The sequence below is a fragment of the Pseudonaja textilis genome, chromosome 1 (genome assembly GCF_049901715.1).
Source record: "Pseudonaja textilis isolate UNSWEBS1 chromosome 1, rPseTex1.2, whole genome shotgun sequence".
NCBI classification, from domain to species: Eukaryota; Metazoa; Chordata; class Lepidosauria; order Squamata; family Elapidae; genus Pseudonaja; species Pseudonaja textilis.
In genome coordinates, this window is record NC_141990.1 from 159090100 (window position 1) to 159110449 (window position 20350).

Consider the following 20350-nt stretch of genomic DNA (forward strand, 5'->3'; position numbering starts at 1 on the left):
GAAGTCTTCTTGGGATTTAATCAGATTCTTTTAAATTCCAGGCAGTCTCCTCCTTCCAAATCCTGCTCTTATTTTTTTCCTCTCCCTTCCCCCTTACAGCAAAAAAAAAAAAAAAATAGTGTTCAGAAATCCTTATTGTCCCCTTGACATTTAATTGTCCAGTTTAATTACCTGTTAATGCCAAAGTGGGTTTTTCTGATTTCTCATTCATCTCTGTTCGCTGTCAACGTAAGGAAGGAGAGTGAAAAAAAAAACTTTCCCTTTTCATTTTCATTTTCATTCGCTGCTTCCGAATCTTCCTCCTTAGTTGTTGCTTCTTATCCCGGTCAGCCAAAAGTTTCACTTCTTAACTTCCTCCTGCACTTTCTTTTCCAGATGAGTGCTTCTTTGAGGCAGCCATTTCTGACTGCCGCTCTTACCGCCTTCAGGAAAGGGAGTTTAGCCAGCTGGGGAGGAAAGATGAGGCTTTCCTCAACCCTGCTGGAATCTCCCCCCTCTTTGCCACCTCTATCGAGCCCAGGCAGAAACCACGCACGATCGCAGATTCCTGCCTGCCGCTGAAGCCCTGCAAACCGGAAGTTTCCTAATTTGAGTAGATTTCTATTTTGTACTTTTGTTTTCAATCTTTCCTTACATTCACACCTAATGTTAATCCCATAGAAATAATGCATGTGCAAACCACCACAAGCATACAGAAATAAATGTTGTTAAAATAAAGGACCGATTTCCCCTCTGCTAGAGCATAATTAAGTTTTGATTGGGTAGTTTTCATACTCTAAACGCACAACAAAATAAATATGTTTGTGTTTACAGTGCTTTATGTATTTTGATTTGGTTTTGTAAATGCTAGGGAAACAGAGCAAGTGGTACGGAAAAATCTGTAAGATTCTTCTAATTCTCATCCATTTTTAGTTTCCCCACTAAAAAGGAATGGAATTACAAGGAAGATATTAAAAAAAGACTTTGTTGATTTCAGAAAGAATAATTATATTCAAAGGTCTTGTAAAAGTTCATTCTTAATAGCCCCCAAAATAATAATTGTTTTGTGCACACTTGATATTTTAGCAGCAATCGTGTAAATTTACATTTTCAACTACTGCTGATCATGCCCATCAAAGCTTTGGTCAATCAAGGATTTTAAATCCTTTTTTACAGGAGAAAAATAAAAATAGCTCAGTCATATTGGAGCCATTGCAGAGTTTCTTGCTAATGATAAGGACACTATCAGCCAGTTTTGACAAATTTTGGCCAGTCTGTCAAAAGGGCATCTAATGCCCAGTTTGGCATGCTTATATTATTTAGGATATCTGAGGTATAGGTTTGCAAGCGAACATCCTATTGACCATACCTCACTGACCAGGAGACAGATGCAGTGGGCCAACAAACTCAGTAGGTTAGGCTAGATGAAAAAGCACCCTCGAAAAATGCAATCTCATACCACTTCTGTATTGTTGTCAAGGAAACTATATGAGCATATAATTAAGTTCTAAGAACTGAGTTCAACTCGAAGGAGGTACTATCTTCATATTGCTGTGACATACCAAGTGGACTAATGATTATTTTAAGAAATAAATAGCCCCAACTCTACTGGAATTTCGAAGGCATGGCTCTTTGCTCAGATTTGGTGAGAATAATTGAACCCCATTTACTTTGTTTCTCTGCCATCATGTTTTGTAGTTTTATGTTTTTTGTACTGTTACTTGTTTTTAAATGTTTTAAATAATTGGTGAACTGCCCAGAGTTGCTGGGATGATGATGATGATCATAATGATGATGATTGCAAGAAATATGTCCTTTAGCAATGAAATATTATTTTTCTCTATCTAAAATGTATTAGGCCCACCCAATATCTCACGCTTATTAATTGTTTTTGTGCTTTGATTGTTATAAAACACAGAATTTCACAAAAATAGGAGAACCAGATTCAGTTCGATGTAACACGAAGCAGCAGCTCCTTGAGAAGGGATGTGATGGCAATATAATTTTTCCAGAAAGCTTTGTTCACCCGGTTTCTTCTGATCAATCAAACACGAAGAAACAAATCTACCCAGAGGAGGTGCGATTGCATCTAAGACCAGGTATCTCAAATCAGAATCCTAGGAAATGGCTAAAAGGATGGCTGCAATTTTAGGATAGGAAGCATATGGCACATGTGACTTTTTCCACTTCTTATCAGGCATTTTTTTAAATAGAAAATTAGTATAGATCCTGCTTCAAATATATTGATATTTTGATTTTTCTTACACAAAAGCTCTAACATGTATTTTCCAAAGCAATTAATTCACCATGACTTTGGCACAATAATTCAGGCTAACTTCAATTCTATTAATTTCATTTTTTTTCCTCTAAAACTTCCTACTTTTCACTATAATAAAACACCATATGAATCTCTCAGAGATTCATTATGTCAGATCTGACATAAATCATATATAAAGTTATGAAAATTAAAGAGAATGTGAGGTGTGTGTGTGTGTATATGCACAATGATTGCTGATATGCTTTCTGTTTCTCTACCAAATATTCCATATTCTCCTTTCATTCTGTATGTTTTTCACTTTGCTCCTCTGCTCCCATCCTCATACTGTGTACCTTCCCCTGGGACCTAGTTAATTTCAGTGGTGCCTTCTTTATCATTCTGCCACAATTTGACTGCCATGTTGATTTATTCTGTCCTTTCATGTACTTTCATGGGTTTCTCACAGTCTCACAATCTACTCTCTATCTACTCTCTACAGTCTACTCTCGACAATCTATTCTTCAACACAGTGACTAAATTAGTAGACCAGCAAAATATTGTAGATATAATATATCTAGATTTCAGCAAGGCATTCAACAAAGTAGACCACAACCTACTTCTTAGTAAGCTAGAAAAAAGTGGAATAGATAGCACCACCACTAGATGGACTCACAACTGGCTGGCAAACCGTACTCAACAAGTAGTCCTTGATGGATCTAAGTCTACATGGAGGGAAGTAAGCAATGGGGTGCCACAAGGTTCCATCTTAGGCCCAGTACTCTTCAATATCTTCATTAATGACTTAGATGAGGGAATAGAAGGGGAACTTACCAAATTTGCAGATGATACTAAGCTGGCAGGAATAGCTAACATCCAAGAAGATAGGCTCAAGATCCAGATGTATTTTGACAGACTAGAACACTGGGCCATATCTAACAAAATGAAATTCAATGTAGAAAAAAGTAAAGTCCTACACTTAGGCAAGAAAAACCAAAAGTACACATATAGACTGGGTGAAACCAGGCACAATAGCAGTAACTGTGAGAGGGATCTTGGAGTCTTAGTGGACAACCAGCTAAATATGAGCCAGCAGTGTGCAGCCACCGCCAAAAAAGCTAATGCAATCCTAAGTTGTATTAACAGAGGGATACAATCAAGATCAAGGGAAGTACTAACACCACTCTATAAAGCCTTAGTAAGACTACACCTAGAGTACTGCATCCAGTTTTGTTCAAAACATTATAAAAAAGACTCTAGAAAAAGTACAGAGAAGAGCAACCAGGATGATTAGGGGACTGGAGGCTAAAACATACAATGAACGGTTGCAGGAACTGGGCTTGGCTAGTCTAGTAAAGAGAAGGACCAGGGGAGACATGATAGCGGTCTTCCAATATTTGAGGGGCTGCCACAGGGAGGAAGGGGTCAAGCTATTTTCTAAAGTTCCTGTAGGCCAGACAAGGAATAATGGATGGAAACTGAACAAGGAGAGATTTAACCTGGAAACAAGGAGAAACTTTCTGACAGTGAGAACAATCAACCAATGGAACAGCTTGCCCTCGGAAGTTGTGGGAGCACCATCACTTGAGACTTTCAAGAAGAGATTGGACTGCCATTTGTCAGAAATGGTGTAGGGTCTTTCACTTGGGTGAGGGGGGTTGGACTAGATGACCTACAAGGTCTCTTCCAACTCTGATTATCTGTTATCTGTTACTCAGAGTACAGTACCCTAGTTCAGAAAAGCATCAATATTTTTGTGAGATGAGGTAAAATTGGAGCAGATGTTCAACATCTTTCCTTTTACCAATAGAACAACCTGCTGTTTTTAATGTGACATTCCAGCGTGGAGAAGATTATCCAATAGATCTCTATTATTTGATGGATCTCTCATTCTCTATGGATGATGATCTGCAAATAGTGAAGAAATTAGGAGGAGATCTCCTTAAGGCTCTCCAGAGTATTACCAAACGTGCACGGATAGGTATGTACATTCTTCTAAAATATGCAACTGTCTTCTGTCACAGCAGTTGGAAGCACCTAACCAATTTTAACCAATCTTGAAAAACAGCTAATAAGGGATATACCCAACTAGGACTCAATAAGAGACCACTCTGAAACCCTAAGGCTGTTGAAATTACAAAAATATATTGCAAATGGCTTAATATTATTGATAAGAAAATGGCATGGCAGTGTCCATGATTGGCCAAAAGCTAAGCTTGACATGATTCTTATTTTTTCAAGTGTTTCCAGCTACTAAAATTCCACTGAGATATTCTATATTATGAGAAATATTTATCATATTTTAATTGACATCTCTTTATTTTGCAAGAAATAGCCATTTTCCGAATTTTAACATTAGATGCAACTATACTTTATAGTAAGTTTTCCTTTCTTTTGATTTAATATAATGAAATATCATACCATGGGAATAAAGAAGAGTAAGATTTTGGTGCAATAATTCTGTAAAGAAGGTATACATTATTTGGAGTTTTCTGGATTAGGGGCCTTCTATGCAACTATAGTTTCCATTCTTGAAGCCCCCAGAATTTGGTCTCACAAAGGTCTGCACTTGTTCCCATTTCAACCATTTTGAATAATCACCGGGGCAACCAATACTTATTCTGGTGGCAAGAGTGCCAAATCAACTACTTGATGGCACTGCATGTACTTGCCCCATCCTTACCTCAGTAGGATTATCTCCAAAGCAAATAATAAGGTATATATCCCTGGTGGATGAAAAGCCAGTGTGACAGTAGCAAGATTTGTAATTTGTCAGCAATGGAGAAGTAGAAACATCAAAGAGAAGCCAGCCTGCTCCAAGCACCAAAGAGCTCCAGGATTGCAGTTTGAAAATGGAAGTTTTGAAAAGTGATATTTTGGACCTTTGGGGCTGGAAAAATATAGGGACGTGATAATATTGAGAGATCAGCACTAAAACCTTTTGAGGTAACCTTAAAAATCTCCTCTTCACATTGTGCTGCAATCCAAGGTCCTACAAATTAAGCTACAGGTTGGGGGAATTTAAGAAAGTGTTCCTCATACTACTGAATGAAATAGTGGAATTCACTTTTTCATGCTATGCTGAGAGCCTTCAACTTAAATGGCTTTAAAGAAATATTAGATAATTCATGGAGGATAAAGCTGCAAATGGCTGGTAGACATAATATGCATTCTGCAGGAGAATTAGCATGGATTTGAATATCTGTTATCCTCATGCCCTTCTCATAGATATCTGACAAGATTTGATTGACTGTTGCAAGAAACAAAATGCTTGGCTAGGTAGGACTTCAGTGCAGTCCAATCAAGCTCTTTTTAAGACAGTTGATATTTCCAAAACAAGTCCTTGAAGGACAGAAGTTCGTAGAAAATGAGAGGAAATAGTATTTCTAAATGAAGGGGAAAGCATTATATAATTTCTGTTTTCCACAACAGCTGTGTATAAGGAAAATAGCTATTCCTTAACAAAGGTAAGATAAATACTTATTTATCCTAATGTATCTGATTATTAAAGGATAATCCATTATAATTTTAATAATCATAGGCATAGTCCTGTTTTTTCCTATAATTTTATTTTTAATGATATTTTCCTGAAGTGATTTCTGGTTCTCTCATACACACATTATATTGAACAAGGTTGACTACTTTTCCATAATATTTCCTTTAGGTTTTGGTGCCTTTGTGGATAAGACTGTCTTGCCATTTGTAAACACCCATCCAGAGAAGCTCCAGAATCCATGCCCAACCAAGGAGACCAAGTGCCAGCCACCATTTGCTTTCAGGCATGTACTTAGCCTCACTGATGATATACAGAGTTTTAAAGAAGAAGTAGGGAAGCAGCACATATCGGGGAATCTTGATGCACCAGAAGGAGGACTTGATGCCATGATGCAGGCTGCTGTCTGTGAGGTAAGTCTCATGGCCACTATTGTGTGGGAATAGAATTGATTAAGGAGCTTTTGGGGTGAAAAATAGAAGATGGTTTCACTAATTTATTATTTCCAGTATATGCTACTTCTCCACAAATTCTATACAAATATTTTTTCTGTTCAGGGCCATGAATGTACGCCCATATAAATGCCACTATTGACACGACACTATATTTATATTTTTATTGTGCTTATCAATATGGGCAATTGAAACAGCTTGCAGTAAACGAGTGACAAAGTAAACATAATTAACAGACCAGGATTTGCTCAGTTATTAAAACTAATATTTGTCTTATGCTCGGGCTGATTTTTCCCCTGGAATGAACTAAAAGAATTTGACTTCCAATATCATATCTTACTGCTTCTTTGAGGCTTCTTAAGATTATGACATTAACACATAAAAATTATTAGAAAGTAAATTATTTTTATGGTTCCTGAGGTGGGGTTGCTCTGTTCTTGGTTTCAACAAACACACCAGCTGAGTCAACTGAGGAGCTTTGGGAAGAAGATAAAGTAGAATGCCTCATATTTATTTTCGTCATATCTCTGCCACTGAATCCAGTCTTGGGGTAAGTCAGGAAAAATATGTTTTCATGAAGGACACTTTTGGTGGAAGATATCAGGAAGAGAAATGCCGCATATGTTTCCTTAGCTGCAGGATAAGTACCTGTTAAAACTATGACATTAGAAAGGCTTGCCTGTCTTAGATCAAAAAACTGACTGATTCATCTTGTTTCTTCCTGCATCAATGATTTTTAATTTGTTATAATTTCTACTGGTTTAAAATTGGTTTTGCTTTAAAATTCAGAAAAAAATTGGCTGGAAGAACGTGACTCGCTTATTGGTCTACACAACAGATGATGGTTTTCATTTTGCTGGGGATGGTAAGCTTGGAGCCATTTTAACACCTTTTGATGGACAATGTCACTTGGAAGACAATATGTACAAAAAAAGCAATGAATATGTAAGTATACAAGTATATAGCACCGCTATATGATAAGTAGTTTTCTTTTTCAATCTAGGAGTAGACTGGAGTTCATGTAAAACAGCAGCTGGTCTGCACTATTTGTCCTTTAGAAATGAGAATCAAGATGCCAATAATTTTAACGATATAAAAATGATTTACCAAACTACATGAAATCCTATGAGCAATAATTATATTAAGAGCAAAATTTTATATTGTTTTTAATTGCATCTAATTTCACAATTGTGTGTGAAAACATATAACATATATATACATGTTATTAGTACCTGATTCTAAATATATATGTATGTATGTGTGTATGGATGTATGGATGTATGGATGGTATTTAGGTTTCTTCAGGTATTTTCCCACGTCTTAATATTTGTGCTTTTATTATAGCGACATTTTGGCAGAACTTCATCTGCTATCCTCAGGCTTGTGTATTGGATTCTTTTTAATCTTGTGTGTCAGGCTTAGCAACTGTTTAGGGGGGCATTTGTTTGTGTCCAGGTGCTTGCCTGGATTGTGGTATAGAGGTAAAAAATCTCTATACCACAATCAAACAAAAAAATCTCTATACCACAATCTAGGTAAGCACCTGGACACAAACAACCCCCCACTAATACCTCCAGCCCAAACACGCCCCAGCCAGCTACCCAAATAAAACCTAGCTTCCTAATAAATAATTATCGGCCATTCACAAGAAACCAAGCTGCACTAAGAAACCCCAATGCACAAAACACAATGTTGCCAACCAATCAAGAACACAGCAACTCAAAGACCAATAAAAACAGGCCTAAACTCACAGCCAATCAAGATGAGGAAAAAAAACCATTCAAATAAAGCAGAAAGCCAGCACCAAATTCAAACAAAAAACGGCTGCCAAGCCTGACTCATAAGATTAAAAAGAACCCAATACACAAGCTTGAGGATGGCAGATGAGATTCTGACAAAACGTCGCTATAATAAAAGCACAAATATTAAGACATGGGAAAATACCCATAGAAACCTAAATAGCATACATATAAATACCCGCGAAAACATAAGAAAACATACATACATACATACATACATACATACATACATACATACATACATACATATTCAGCTTTGCTCGGGTATTTTCCCACGTCATAATAGTTGTGCATTTAAAGTTGTAGCAATGTTTCGGCAGAATCTTATCTGCCATCATCAGGCTTCTGTACTGAGTTCGTCTGTGAGTCGGACTTTTACAGTTGTTTCAGTTTTAAATTTGGGGCTAACCTACTGCTGAATGGTTTTTTCTGCTTCCTGATTGGTTGGGAGTCCTGGTCTGTGTTTATTGGTCTTGGAGTTTGCTGTGTTCTGCTTGATTAGTGTTTCTAATAACTTCTGTCTATTTTGTGGCTTTTTTTGTCTTGATTGGCTGGCAACATTGTTTTTCCTGTATTGGAGGCTTTTAGTGCGACTTGGCTCCGAGTAAACGGAACAAGCATGTGGAACAAAAAGATCTGCTTGTAAGTTTCGACATGGTTTCACTATTCATTCAAGTCCTGACAAAAGAAACTCTCAAAATCATCAAAAATAAATACCAAATAAACCCCCCAAACACCTCATGGAACTAACAGAACACTGCTTAACCAACACATATTTCATATACAAAGGACAAAGATACAAGCAAATTGAAGGAGCCCCTATGGGATCACCACTGTCACCCGTCATTGCAAACCTGTTCATGGAAGAATTCGAATCCACAGCCCTAGCCAATGCTACCCACAAACCCAAACTATGCTAAGATACATCGATGACACATTTGTTATTTGGCCCCATGGAAAAGAAAACCTAAACAATTTCCTAATACACCTAAACAGCACACACCCCAAAATCAAATTCACCATGGAAACGGAAACAAACAACTACCATTCCTAGATGTACTAATCTACAAAAAAACAGATGGCACACTAGGACACACCATATACTAGAAGAAAACACACACCAACTGCTACCTTAACGCCCAATCCAACCACCACCCAGCACAGATAAACTCTGTGGCCAAAACACTAATTGCCATAACCAAACACCTGGCAGACAAGACACACATAAAGACTATGCACCCTGACTAAAGTACTGACAGCCAACGGCTTCCACAAAAGCAAAATCACCGGCTTGATCCACAAAAACACAATGAGACATAATCGAGACCTAGAAGATGAACAGACCTATGGAACAGCTGTCCTGCCCTACATAAGAGGTACTACAGACAAAATCAGTAAGATATTACACAGGCATCACATCAAGACTGCCTTCAAAACAGACAGAAAAATAGCAGCCAACCTAAGAAACCCCAAAGATAAAACTGACCTGAAAAACCAAGGCATATATGAAGTCTCCTGTGCATCATGCCCTGCCACATACATTAGACAGACCAATAGAAGAATAAGTACCCAACTAGATGAACACAAAAATGCAGTAAAAAAGCTGGAACACACTTCCTCACTAGTCCAACACATGAAAGCCACAGGTCATAGCATCGACTTCAATGGCACCAAAACCCTAGCCACTATAGAAAACCCCAGCTACAGAATTATCAGAGAAGCCATAGAGATTGAAAAAAGACCTGAAAGCATGAATAGAAGAGATGACTCCACCAGACTGTCAATTATCTGGAAGCCTGCACTCTCAAACAAAAAAATCTCCACATCACAAGCCAGCCAAACACCTGGGCACAAACAGACTCCCCCTGATACCTCCAGCTCAAACAGACCCCAACCAGGCAGCCAGATGAAACCTAGCTTCCTAATAAATGATAGCCGTCTGTTTACTCAGGGCCAAGCCGCACTAAAAGCCTCCAATACAGGAAACACAATGTTGCCATCCAATCAAGACAAAAAAAGCTACAAAACAGACAGAAGATATTAGAAACACCAATCAAGCAGAACACAGCAAACTCCAAGACCAATAAACACAGACCAAGACTCCCAACCAATCAGGATGAAGAAAAAACCATTCTGGCACAGCAGTAGGCTAGCACCAAATTTAAAACAGAAACAGCTGTGAAAGTCTGGCTCACAGACGAACACAATACAGAAGCCTGATGATGGCAGATGAGATTCTGCTGAAACGTCGCTACAACTTTAGAAGCACAACTATAATGACGTGGAAAAATACCCGAACAAAGCTGAATACCATACATATATATGTATGGTATTCAGTTTTGTTCAGGTATTTTCCCACGTCATTATAGTTGTGCTTTTAAACCTAAGAAAACAAATATCTATATCTATATATCTGTATCAGTATCTGTATCTGTATCTGTATCTGTATCTGTATCTATCTATCTATCTATCTATCTATCTATCTATCTATCTATCTATCTATCTATCTAATAACATGTATTTGTACCACCATGAATGCCCACACACCCCAATACACAAAGTGTGCTGCCTAAAAGAAATCTATGGAATTAAAAAAAAGAACAAACAAAATATTAAAATGTAGTAAGGCTATAAACACGTCAACAATTCCAAAAAAGAAGACCTGCTGAATTTGTGTGAACACAGAAGCTGTTCATTAAAGCTGTTCATTAAAGCTGTTCATTAAAGCTGTACAAGTTTTTCCAGGCTTCTCTTCTGGAAGCCTGGGGAAAAAACGAGCAGCTTTAATGAGTAGCCAAAAGCAGCTGCCCTGCCTTCAACACTTCTAATCCTTATGTAAGCTTGCCCACTATGAACCCATTGCTCCCTTGGCCATCCCATAACCACTTTTGAAGAAAGGATGGCGAATGACAGAAGACCTTGTTCTGGCAAGACTAGTGAAGGTCACATTCTGAGAGTGGTCATCTCTAAAGCAAGAGGCCTCCTAATCTGATGCTCTGTTACTCAAAACCAGCGTTGCTCTCGGACTGATGCTGCTTGAAGTACCAGTCACATGACAGGGCGCAAATGAGAGACAGAATAAAACAGTAGAATGCAATTGGGCAGGGGTGTCAAACTCAATTTTATTGAAGGTTACATCAGGGTTGTGTTTGACATCAGGAGGGCTGGGGGGGCGTGTCCATGTGGGTGTGTCCAGCTTGATGTCACTTGTGGTGGCCCAGGCGGCCCCACCATGCTCCGTTTTTGGCTCTGATGGCCTCCTGCAACACCCTGCTAGCAAAAGTGGGTGCCTCCCCCAAGCTCTGTTTTCGCTGGCAGAGCTACTGCGGGCTGGTCCTTTGCTGTTTCCAGGGCAGCCCTGCAGGCCAGATTTAAGCACACTAAGCTGGATCCAGCCTGCGGGCCTTGAGTTTGACACCCCTGCAATAGGGCAGCCATACAGTTATGAATATAGTAAGCAATTCAGCAATTATTCCATTTTTTTTCCATCTCAGTGGACTTTTGTGGCAAGAAAAAGTGGGAGGACAGAAACAAGTGAGAAAATATAAGAGTTGTACAATGGTTGCTAAACAATACCTGTATGGTCCAGATGAAAAAATTCAGGCTGAGACTGAAGCAGGGTGGTCTCCTGTCCAAAAGCCAAGTCAGAATTAGTGAATGGGTTAGGCTATCATCTGCGTTGATTTGAAAATGGAGCTCTCACACCATTTTCTTGGTTTCATAGGATTATCCTTCTGTTGGTCAGTTGATACAAAAACTTAAAGAAAATAATATCCAGCCCATTTTTGCTGTTACCAAAAAAGTCTACAATACATACGAAGTAAGTAAATCAATAAAATAGAAGATTTTATAAATTGTGTCACATGAATAAAGCAAATGTTATTATGGTATCATGCTGCATGAAAGCTTATAAGATAATGCTTTTGGCATATTTGTTTTTTACTGGTAGAAACTGAGCAAGATGATCCCCAAGTCTGCTGTAGGAGAACTGCAGGAGAATTCAAATAATATAGTTCAACTCATCCAGCGTGCTTATGATGTAAGTGTCATTAATAATCTTCTTATCTTACATAAGTCCACTTCTAGCTCATAGGCTATATCAGTGATGGCTAACCTTTTCCACGTTGTGTGCCAAAAGTGCGCATGCGTGCTTACACCCATGATGCAATTCCCGTGCAACTTCCCCTGCCCCCTGAGCAGCCGCATGCATGCACTGCGTGCCTCTGCACATGCACGCATGACCTGCACACCACCTGCCTCTGCACATGCACATGCAACCCCTCTGCATGCCACATGACTCTACGCATGCATGCGCATCTCCCACACACATGTCTCTCCCCGCACATGTGCAGCAGGTACCCGACAATCAGCTGGCTGGCGGGGGTGCATGCGCAGTGGGGCTCTTCCAGGTGACCTCTCGCGTGCTGGCAGAAGTGGGTCTGCATGCCACTTCTGGCACGTGTGCCATAGGTTCGCCATCACAGGGCTATATACAATCTCTGGAAGTTGCCTGCAGCTCAACACATATGTCTCCATCCATTTCTCACTTCCAGGCAGCCTGACAACCTACTTACTTACTGGCAAGCTGCACAAAGTCATTCTTGCAGTGAAGAAGAGAAAATCTCGTGGCTTCTCATTTTCTCCCAGTCTAGTACTTAATGATAATATCCTTTGTCAGTGTTGAGAATGAAAAACATCATAATAGCTTCTCCTTCACTCCCCGTCTAAGAGCTTGAAGCTAATCTGTGTACGTATAGGAAGTTCTTTTTTAAAATAAAATTTGTATTGTTTTTGAAATAATAATAAAATGACAAAGGAACAAACTCAAAAGGATATGCATTACTGTATCAAAAGGCTGCATAAAAATACACAATAAATGCTTAGTATAAATGAAAAAAAATAACAGGAAAAGATACAGTACTGTAAAGAGCTACAATTCTCTATGTAATTATTTAATACAGACATTATTTGTATTAGATAATTGTAGTGTACATATGGCATGTGTGTGTAAGGAAGATCTAGGTGTGGATTTGTATGCATGCATCATGCAAAGGTATGAATCCAAAGAATTTGCTGTAGTCCTTACAGTGAAAAAGAGTGCTAAACTGGCTATTTATTTTACTCTTTCGAAATATATTTAAATTCCTTTAAAAAGTGTCAGGCAGAAGAAGTAAAAACAACTCTTGACTAGGATGACTATAGCTGAGCTGACCATTTTGCTTGCCCGGTCAGAAAATAATGCATTCATTACAGGGAGAGAAAATCCAGCCATCTTTCAGAAACAAATGATGCTGTGACTCTCTCTTGGTTTGGAAGACTATGTATTTTCTGTAAGAAAGTAGCAACCAGCTGTATCAATGGATCGTCACTTACAATAAGATATGTCAACAAAAAGAGAGACAACAAAATTCTTGGGGTTGATTCATTTTATTTTTATTCTATATGTAAGAAGTGCATTAGTGTGAATTTATAGACAACAATACCTTGTTTTTCTTCCTCTGAACACGGTAATAAGACACTGGTTCTAGCCTTTCATCAAGTTTATTTTTATTTCATTTTAGGATTTATCTTCCAAAATTATTTTAGAACATAGCTCTGTGCCAAGCTCTATCAAAATCTCCTATGATTCCTTCTGCCTTAATCAAGTACATACAAAGAATCAACCAAGAGGGGAATGCGACAATGTAAAAATAAAGGATAAGGTAGGGTGTAACTCATACATTGTTTCTATTGAAAAGTATTTTGACTGTAGTGTACATGGAAAGAAAAGGCTAGTTTCTCCATTTCCAAAAGCATTTACATCCAAAAAGTTTTTCTTTTATTTACATACTAATTTATTTTGTATGCCTGTTCACCAAAGCTAAAGGTTCTGTTGAGAAGTTTGTGATTTTTTTCCCCTTTGAACTTAAAAGATACTATGCTCTGCTCAAACTTCCTTCCCATTCCTTCTTTTAAAAAACAATGCAATTGACATAAAATTGTGGCACCACCTTTCTTAAAAGATATGCCTGAGTCCAAGGGACAGAGTATTGACAGAATGTTACATTCTGGAGACAAACTTCATTGAAGCTGCTTGTGTATACATTTGGTGGCAGTTGTTTTACAAAATACCGTTCCTGCTCAAGACAAATATACAGTGGAATAAAATGTAGCTTTTAATACCAGAGTCAGGGTATCTTGCCTGATCTCCTTCCTTCCTTCCTTCCTTCCTTCCTTCCTTCCTTCCTTCCTTCCTTCCTTCCTTCCTTCCTTTCTTTCTCTCTCTCTCTCTCTCTCTCTCTCTCTCTCTCTCTCTCTCTTTCTTTTTCTTTCTTTCTTTCTCTATCTATCTATCTATCTATCTATCTATCTATCTATCTCTCAACTAGTGATTAATTAATGGATTTATTAATCTAGAGTTCAGCACTGTTAAATAGATTGGTCTTTTTAGCAATCCTTTCCATTCCAAAGAACAAATAAGGACTGAGGTTGATATGATTTATCACTAGTTGGTGTTCATTACAATTTGCATATTAAAAACAACAGTGCTATGAAACTAGATTCCTGCTTTTACACATTTATAACTTATCCTGATTTACCTTGACATATTAACTCTATATATGATTCAGATCAGGTACCTCTTGACCATTTTTTAAAAAATAAATCAATCCCCACGCATGCTAATATGGGTATTTATTTATTTGTCAAATTTACAAAGTTGCTTATCTCATAAAACAAATGAAAGGGCAATGTATAACAAGCTAAAACAGTTAAACTAAATACAAAAGTATTATTATTATTATTATTATTATTATTATTATTATTATTATTATTATTATTATCATTCAAACATTAAAAACTATAAAAATCAAAATTAAAAGGAGGAAATATTGGGCAAAGGGATGTTAATAGTGTAGCCTGCTCTTAGGCTACACTAATCTCTCTCATCTCTGCTTTGATCAGAGTGGATTTGCTGGGGCAGTTCATAATGAACAAAAGGATTCTCCACCAGGAGTCTGGTTACCCTAGCAGCCTATTGATCTTTAATTGGGAAAGCCTGGGCATAACGGGTAAAATGCTTCCCTGCCCACTTGTATGCAGCTCCAAACATAGGAAGCACACTAGCTCCATAGATCCTCAACTTTGTAGGTGGCCCATTGAGGCAGCCCTGGAAAGAGAAAGTCTTTCACTGCATATAATGTAAACAGGCGTGACAATAACCTTCAACTTCAGCCCTCAAGCAAGGCCAGTAGACTGATCTCTTACTAGCTTAAAAATTGTCTTGGGTCCCAAATCACCATGGTCATAATGTAAATCAGCCAGCACTGTCTCTCTATGTTTTTCAGGTAGAAACAATTGCCATTTATCTTCAGAACTATCTGAGGAGTGGGTTCCTTTGGTAGGCCACCGCATTGCGGAGCTTCAATTGATCCCATTTTTTATGCAATGGTTGGGCTTCCTTCAGTGAACCGGTCAGCAAAAACTTCAGCTGGCCACTCTCTAGGGCCTTCACAGTCAAGTTGTACAAGGCGGTCTTCAGCTTGATCCTTCCTCAAATCTTTCTCAGTAAGAACAAGTAGACCTCCATCTCTCACTTGTACTGGATGGCAATACAGCTTGGGGACACATGGCAATGACCGCAATAGCTTCTCCCCCTATTGCTCCAGAGGTGGTATTCAGCAGGTTCTGACCAGTTCTGGAGAACCGGTAGTGGAAATTCTGAGTAGTTCAGAGAACCAGCAAATACTACCTCTGACTGGAGATTTTACAGTATCCTTCCCCTGTCACACCCACCAAGCCACAGAACCAGTAGTAAAATTTTTTGAATCCCACCACTGTTTGCTCATCTAGTTCAATGTTCAGCTCCTTGGCACAGGGCATCTATAACCTCTGGTGTCAACCAAGTGCATTAATCAGAAGTGGCTTTAGAGATGTAAGTCCTTCTCGATAGGTTGTCTGAATCTCTTTCCCCCATTTCTGGTCAATACTTGAAACTGAAGTGGAATCCAGAGAGGCTAGCCCACCACTGATGTCCTCTGGCATGAAGTTTGGTTTATTAGGTTATTAGGTCCTTAGGTTAGTAATTAGGAGTTTTGCCAACAATTGTATCTTATTTCTAAATTTCGTTACACTCTGTTGTAAATATCTCTGCAACATCCATTGTTGAATGATCCTTGACAACACAACATTTTATTTAACCAAATGATATTCATAAAAATAATTTGTAAATAATTAGATAAATAATTAATGAAATGTAATGTTTCTATTAATTATTTTAAATGCCATTTGAGACTATATGGGGCAATCCTCTTTTTTTCTTACAGATTACCTTCCAAGTGCAAATTACAGCAACATCATGCGTTGAAAATCAGACTCTTACTCTGCAGCCTCTTGGTTTCACAGACTTCACCACTGTACGTATACACAGTCGGTGCAACTGTGAATGCGATGAGGAATTACCAAGTAAATCTGATTGCAATGGACAAGGAAATATAAACTGTGGTATTTGCAGGTAATCTAATTATTTTAGCAGCAGAGGTCAAATATTTGCTGTTGTATTGACAAGTAGTCCTCAGGTTATGACAGCAATTGAGCACCAGTTTGGTCTAGTGTTTAAGGCACCAGGCTAGAAAGCAGGACCTACAAGTTCAAGTCCTACTTTAGACATGAAAACCAGCTGGGGTGACTTTGGCTTTTAGACCACCTCACCTCACAGGGTTGTTGTTGTATGGAGGAAGGTATGTTGCATATGTGATTAGAATGTCTGTATTAACCAAAGCAGTCATATAGTGCAACATCCTGTTGCGGTATCACTTAGTGACAGCAGTCTCAATAGGTGCAATTGCCATTGTAACTCTAGGACTATTTAGGTCATTAAGCAGAAAGAGGCAGGAATCCTCGACAAGGAGTACAGGGTAATGCACAGATGTCATGAGGCAGTGTGCAGATATTGCTGGCAGGTGATATAGATGGTGTGTGCAGATGCTGCAGGGGATAAGGGATGCTGGAAGCAGGTGCTGCAGAGTGATGGCAGATGTGGAGGTATGTGCTATGGATTATGGGGTCCCCTAGAACTATATGAGCTTGATTGTTCTCTTGAAGACATTTCATTACCAAACTAGGTAACATCATCAGTGCTAGAAGGCAGTGGAGATTGCTCTCATTTTATACAGTATATTAGTGGCTTGCTATGTCAGTGTTGGTGGGAATGGTCTTGGTGATTCCTTGATTAGGCTGTTTACTGTTAGCCTGAGTTGGTGGTGCCTTTACTGAGATATTATTTATTTCTTGATTGTTGGTCTAGTATTAATCTTGGTAATAATCTCTGCACATCTGGCTTGCTGGTGAGGAGGTGTTTGGGTCTTTTTGGTTTCTTTTTGGCTTTTTTATTGTCTCTTTTGAATGGTATGTAGATGCTGTTTACGTCTATATGCTATTGATATCTGATTTGTCATTGTCAGGGTTTCAGGAATTCTCTAGAATTTTTGGACTTGGCTTGGTCTAGGATGTTCACAGTTCCCCAATTGAAACCATGGTTAAGCCTGTCCATGTGTTGCAAAATAAGGAGTTTTCATCATGTCTTCTGTTCATAGATGTACTCTGCTAGTCTCCTGCCTGTTATAATTTCAGTAGTTCAATTATGTAGTTTGGTTTTCCTTTTTCCAGCATGTCTCCAGGAGATAATCTTCATGAGGGTTGCCAGCCTTTCTGTGTATGTTGGTGTGATGGTCTGTTCTAATTGTTCCTTGAGGTTTTCCACAGCATGCTGATATTTGTTTAGTCTGAGATGGGCAACCATGATCATAAGCCACATAATTTTCTACTTACTTTCTTTGGGCTATTTTCCATCCGGCTGTACAGTTTACTGGAGGGTTGTATTTCACCCTGGTGGGCAGGACGTGCACCTGGAACCAGAAGACCACTCCTACCAACACTGACAAAGCAAGCCACTAGTGCATAAAGAGAGCAAACCCCACTCCCTTCTAGCACTGATGTTACATTCTAGCAGACGTTGGGTAATGAAACTTCTGTAAGAAAATCAAGCTCAGAGAGCACCAGGGACCCCACAGATCTACCCTGAGGTACACATGTTGTCTTTTATTGCTATGGAGTATCTCAAACTTCATACGAGCTCCTCAGGGAAAAAAAAAGTGACTGGAGCAACTTGTGGGAGTGAGTTGCGACCTTCCCTGCTCACCTACCCTGTTGACTTTGTTGTGGGAAGCCAGCAAGGTGATCACATGACTATGGTGGGCGGGGAGGTACCAAAATGGCCAGAACTTTAAGAAACAGTTATAAGTACCTCATGTTCAGTGCCATGGTAATTTTGAATAGTCGCTGAAAAAGTGATTGTAACTTAAGGACTATCTGTACATAAATATTTTCAGGCAGTCTGTCTATAAAAAAAACCTGTTCTCATAGAAAAACAAATGCCTGCTTGAATTTTTCAAGGCAAGAAACTTAACTTGAGAAAAAAATAAATAGTAATAAAAAACATTTTGGGGAGGACTTATGGTCTCCCAGTTTCTAGACCAGAGGTGTCAAACTCACATTGTTACAGGATTGTCACATGATGTATCACAATTTCCCCCCCACCCTTCACTAAACCAGGTGTGGGCATGGCCAGTATGTGACGCATCCAGCCTGTGGCAGCCCTGTTCTAGACTAATGCCTTAACCACTACATCAAACTGGCTCTCTGAGTACCTGCCTAGCAAATATTTCATACAGAATCATTTTCTTATCAAATTCACAAACTTTCTGGATATATTTTATTTTTTAACTCATGCATACTATACAGAAACTTTTTAAAAATGTAAAACATAAACTTATGAAACAAAATGGAAATTAAAAAAATCTGTTTGTATATAGTTAGAAATGTAATACTTGTCTGAAGCCTTTGTGATTGTTGCAAGTGAATTCAAATATCAGTTTACTAACCTGAGGAGAATTATGTAATCTGTACAGTCTGAGCAGCAGAGGCATTTATCAGCTGGACTAAATAGAAATTGGTAGAATAATTCTATGCCTCTCCATCCAGAAGTAAAATCTAGTAGGAATCCTTCTTTGATGAGTATAGATGGATGGAGACTGTATAGTAACAGATTATAAATATAGGTGAAGGAAGCTGTAGTTGAAAATAAGGATGATTATACTACTGTTGTTTGCTAACTTTATAGTTTGATGTTGAATATTTCTTCTCTCATGTCAGATGCAATGCTGGCTATGTTGGAAAAAATTGCAATTGTAAGACTGGAGGCAAAACCAGCAAGGAACTGGAAAAAAGTTGTCGAAAGGACAATTCTTCAGTCATCTGTTCTGGCCTGGGAGATTGTGTATGTGGACAATGTATTTGCCATACTATGGCAGATAACCAAAAGCATATTTATGGTCCCTTCTGTGAATGTGATAACATTAACTGTGAACTGCACAATGGTAAAGTGTGTGGAGGGAAAGGTAAGTGATTGGTGAAAGCTGAATATGAAAATATCAAATTTACCTCCTCTGCAGTGGTGGGATTCATTTTTTTTACTACCGGTTCTGTGGGCGTGGCTTGGTGGGCATGACAGGGGAAGGATACTGCAAAATCTCCATTCCCTCCCCATGCCACTTAACCTGTTTTCCAGCTCCGTTCTCCTGTGCAGGGCCACAAAAGAAGACCCAGCCAATCAGCTGGAGTCAGGAGGCAGAGAATAGATGAGGGCGGGGCTAGTCAGAGGTGGTATTTCCAGGTTCTCCAAACTACTTAAAATTTCTGCTACCAGAACTGGTCAGAACCTGCTGAATACCCCCTCTGCTCCTCTGGCCTTTGATACTATTACTCCAGGCATTTTTGCTATAATCTGTAAAACATATTATACCCATTTGGCAGTCTATGTTATTTTTCTGCATTTTACAAAGAGCTGTATAAATAGCACTTTGATCCACACTGTATAATCTGGAAGTAAAACAGCTGATAACCATATACCCGGGATGAATGTGTGTGTTCCTATAAATAAATATTGACTATTTCCTTTAGAATATTGTTCGCTTCACAGTTTTTGAGCATCCAGTTTGCCAAGGACAAGCTGTTCTTGCACTGAGGATCACGGCAGTGTTTTTCATATGATGCCCAGAATTCCAGGGATCCTATACCTCAGGGGGTCACTTGTGAATGGTTGGCCATCTGCAACAGAGTGCTAGCAGAGGTGGTATTCAGCAGGTTCTGACCAGCTCTGGAGAACCGGTAGCGGAAATTTTGAGTAGTTCAAAGAACCAGCAAATACCACCTCTGACTGGGGATTTTACAGTATCCTTCCCCTACCACGCCCACCAAGCCATGCCCATAGAACTGTTAGTAAAAACATTTGAATCCCACCACTGAGTGCTGGCCTGCATTTTAACTTAATAACCCT

The 20350-nt window shown here is 38.8% G+C and overlaps 1 protein-coding gene across 1 annotated transcript in view; it reads left to right on the forward strand.

The window, feature by feature from the left end:
• The window catches only part of ITGB2 (integrin subunit beta 2), a 45132-nt gene that overhangs the window by 16676 nt on the left and 8106 nt on the right, over positions 1-20350 (forward strand). The window contains exons 4-12 of the mRNA XM_026707641.2: positions 1898-2078; positions 4044-4214; positions 5898-6139; positions 6968-7123; positions 11702-11797; positions 11927-12016; positions 13539-13679; positions 16281-16468; positions 19168-19412. Coding sequence (XP_026563426.1) covers positions 1898-2078; positions 4044-4214; positions 5898-6139; positions 6968-7123; positions 11702-11797; positions 11927-12016; positions 13539-13679; positions 16281-16468; positions 19168-19412 — 1510 coding nt within the window. The remainder of the gene's footprint in view (positions 1-1897; positions 2079-4043; positions 4215-5897; positions 6140-6967; positions 7124-11701; positions 11798-11926; positions 12017-13538; positions 13680-16280; positions 16469-19167; positions 19413-20350) is intronic.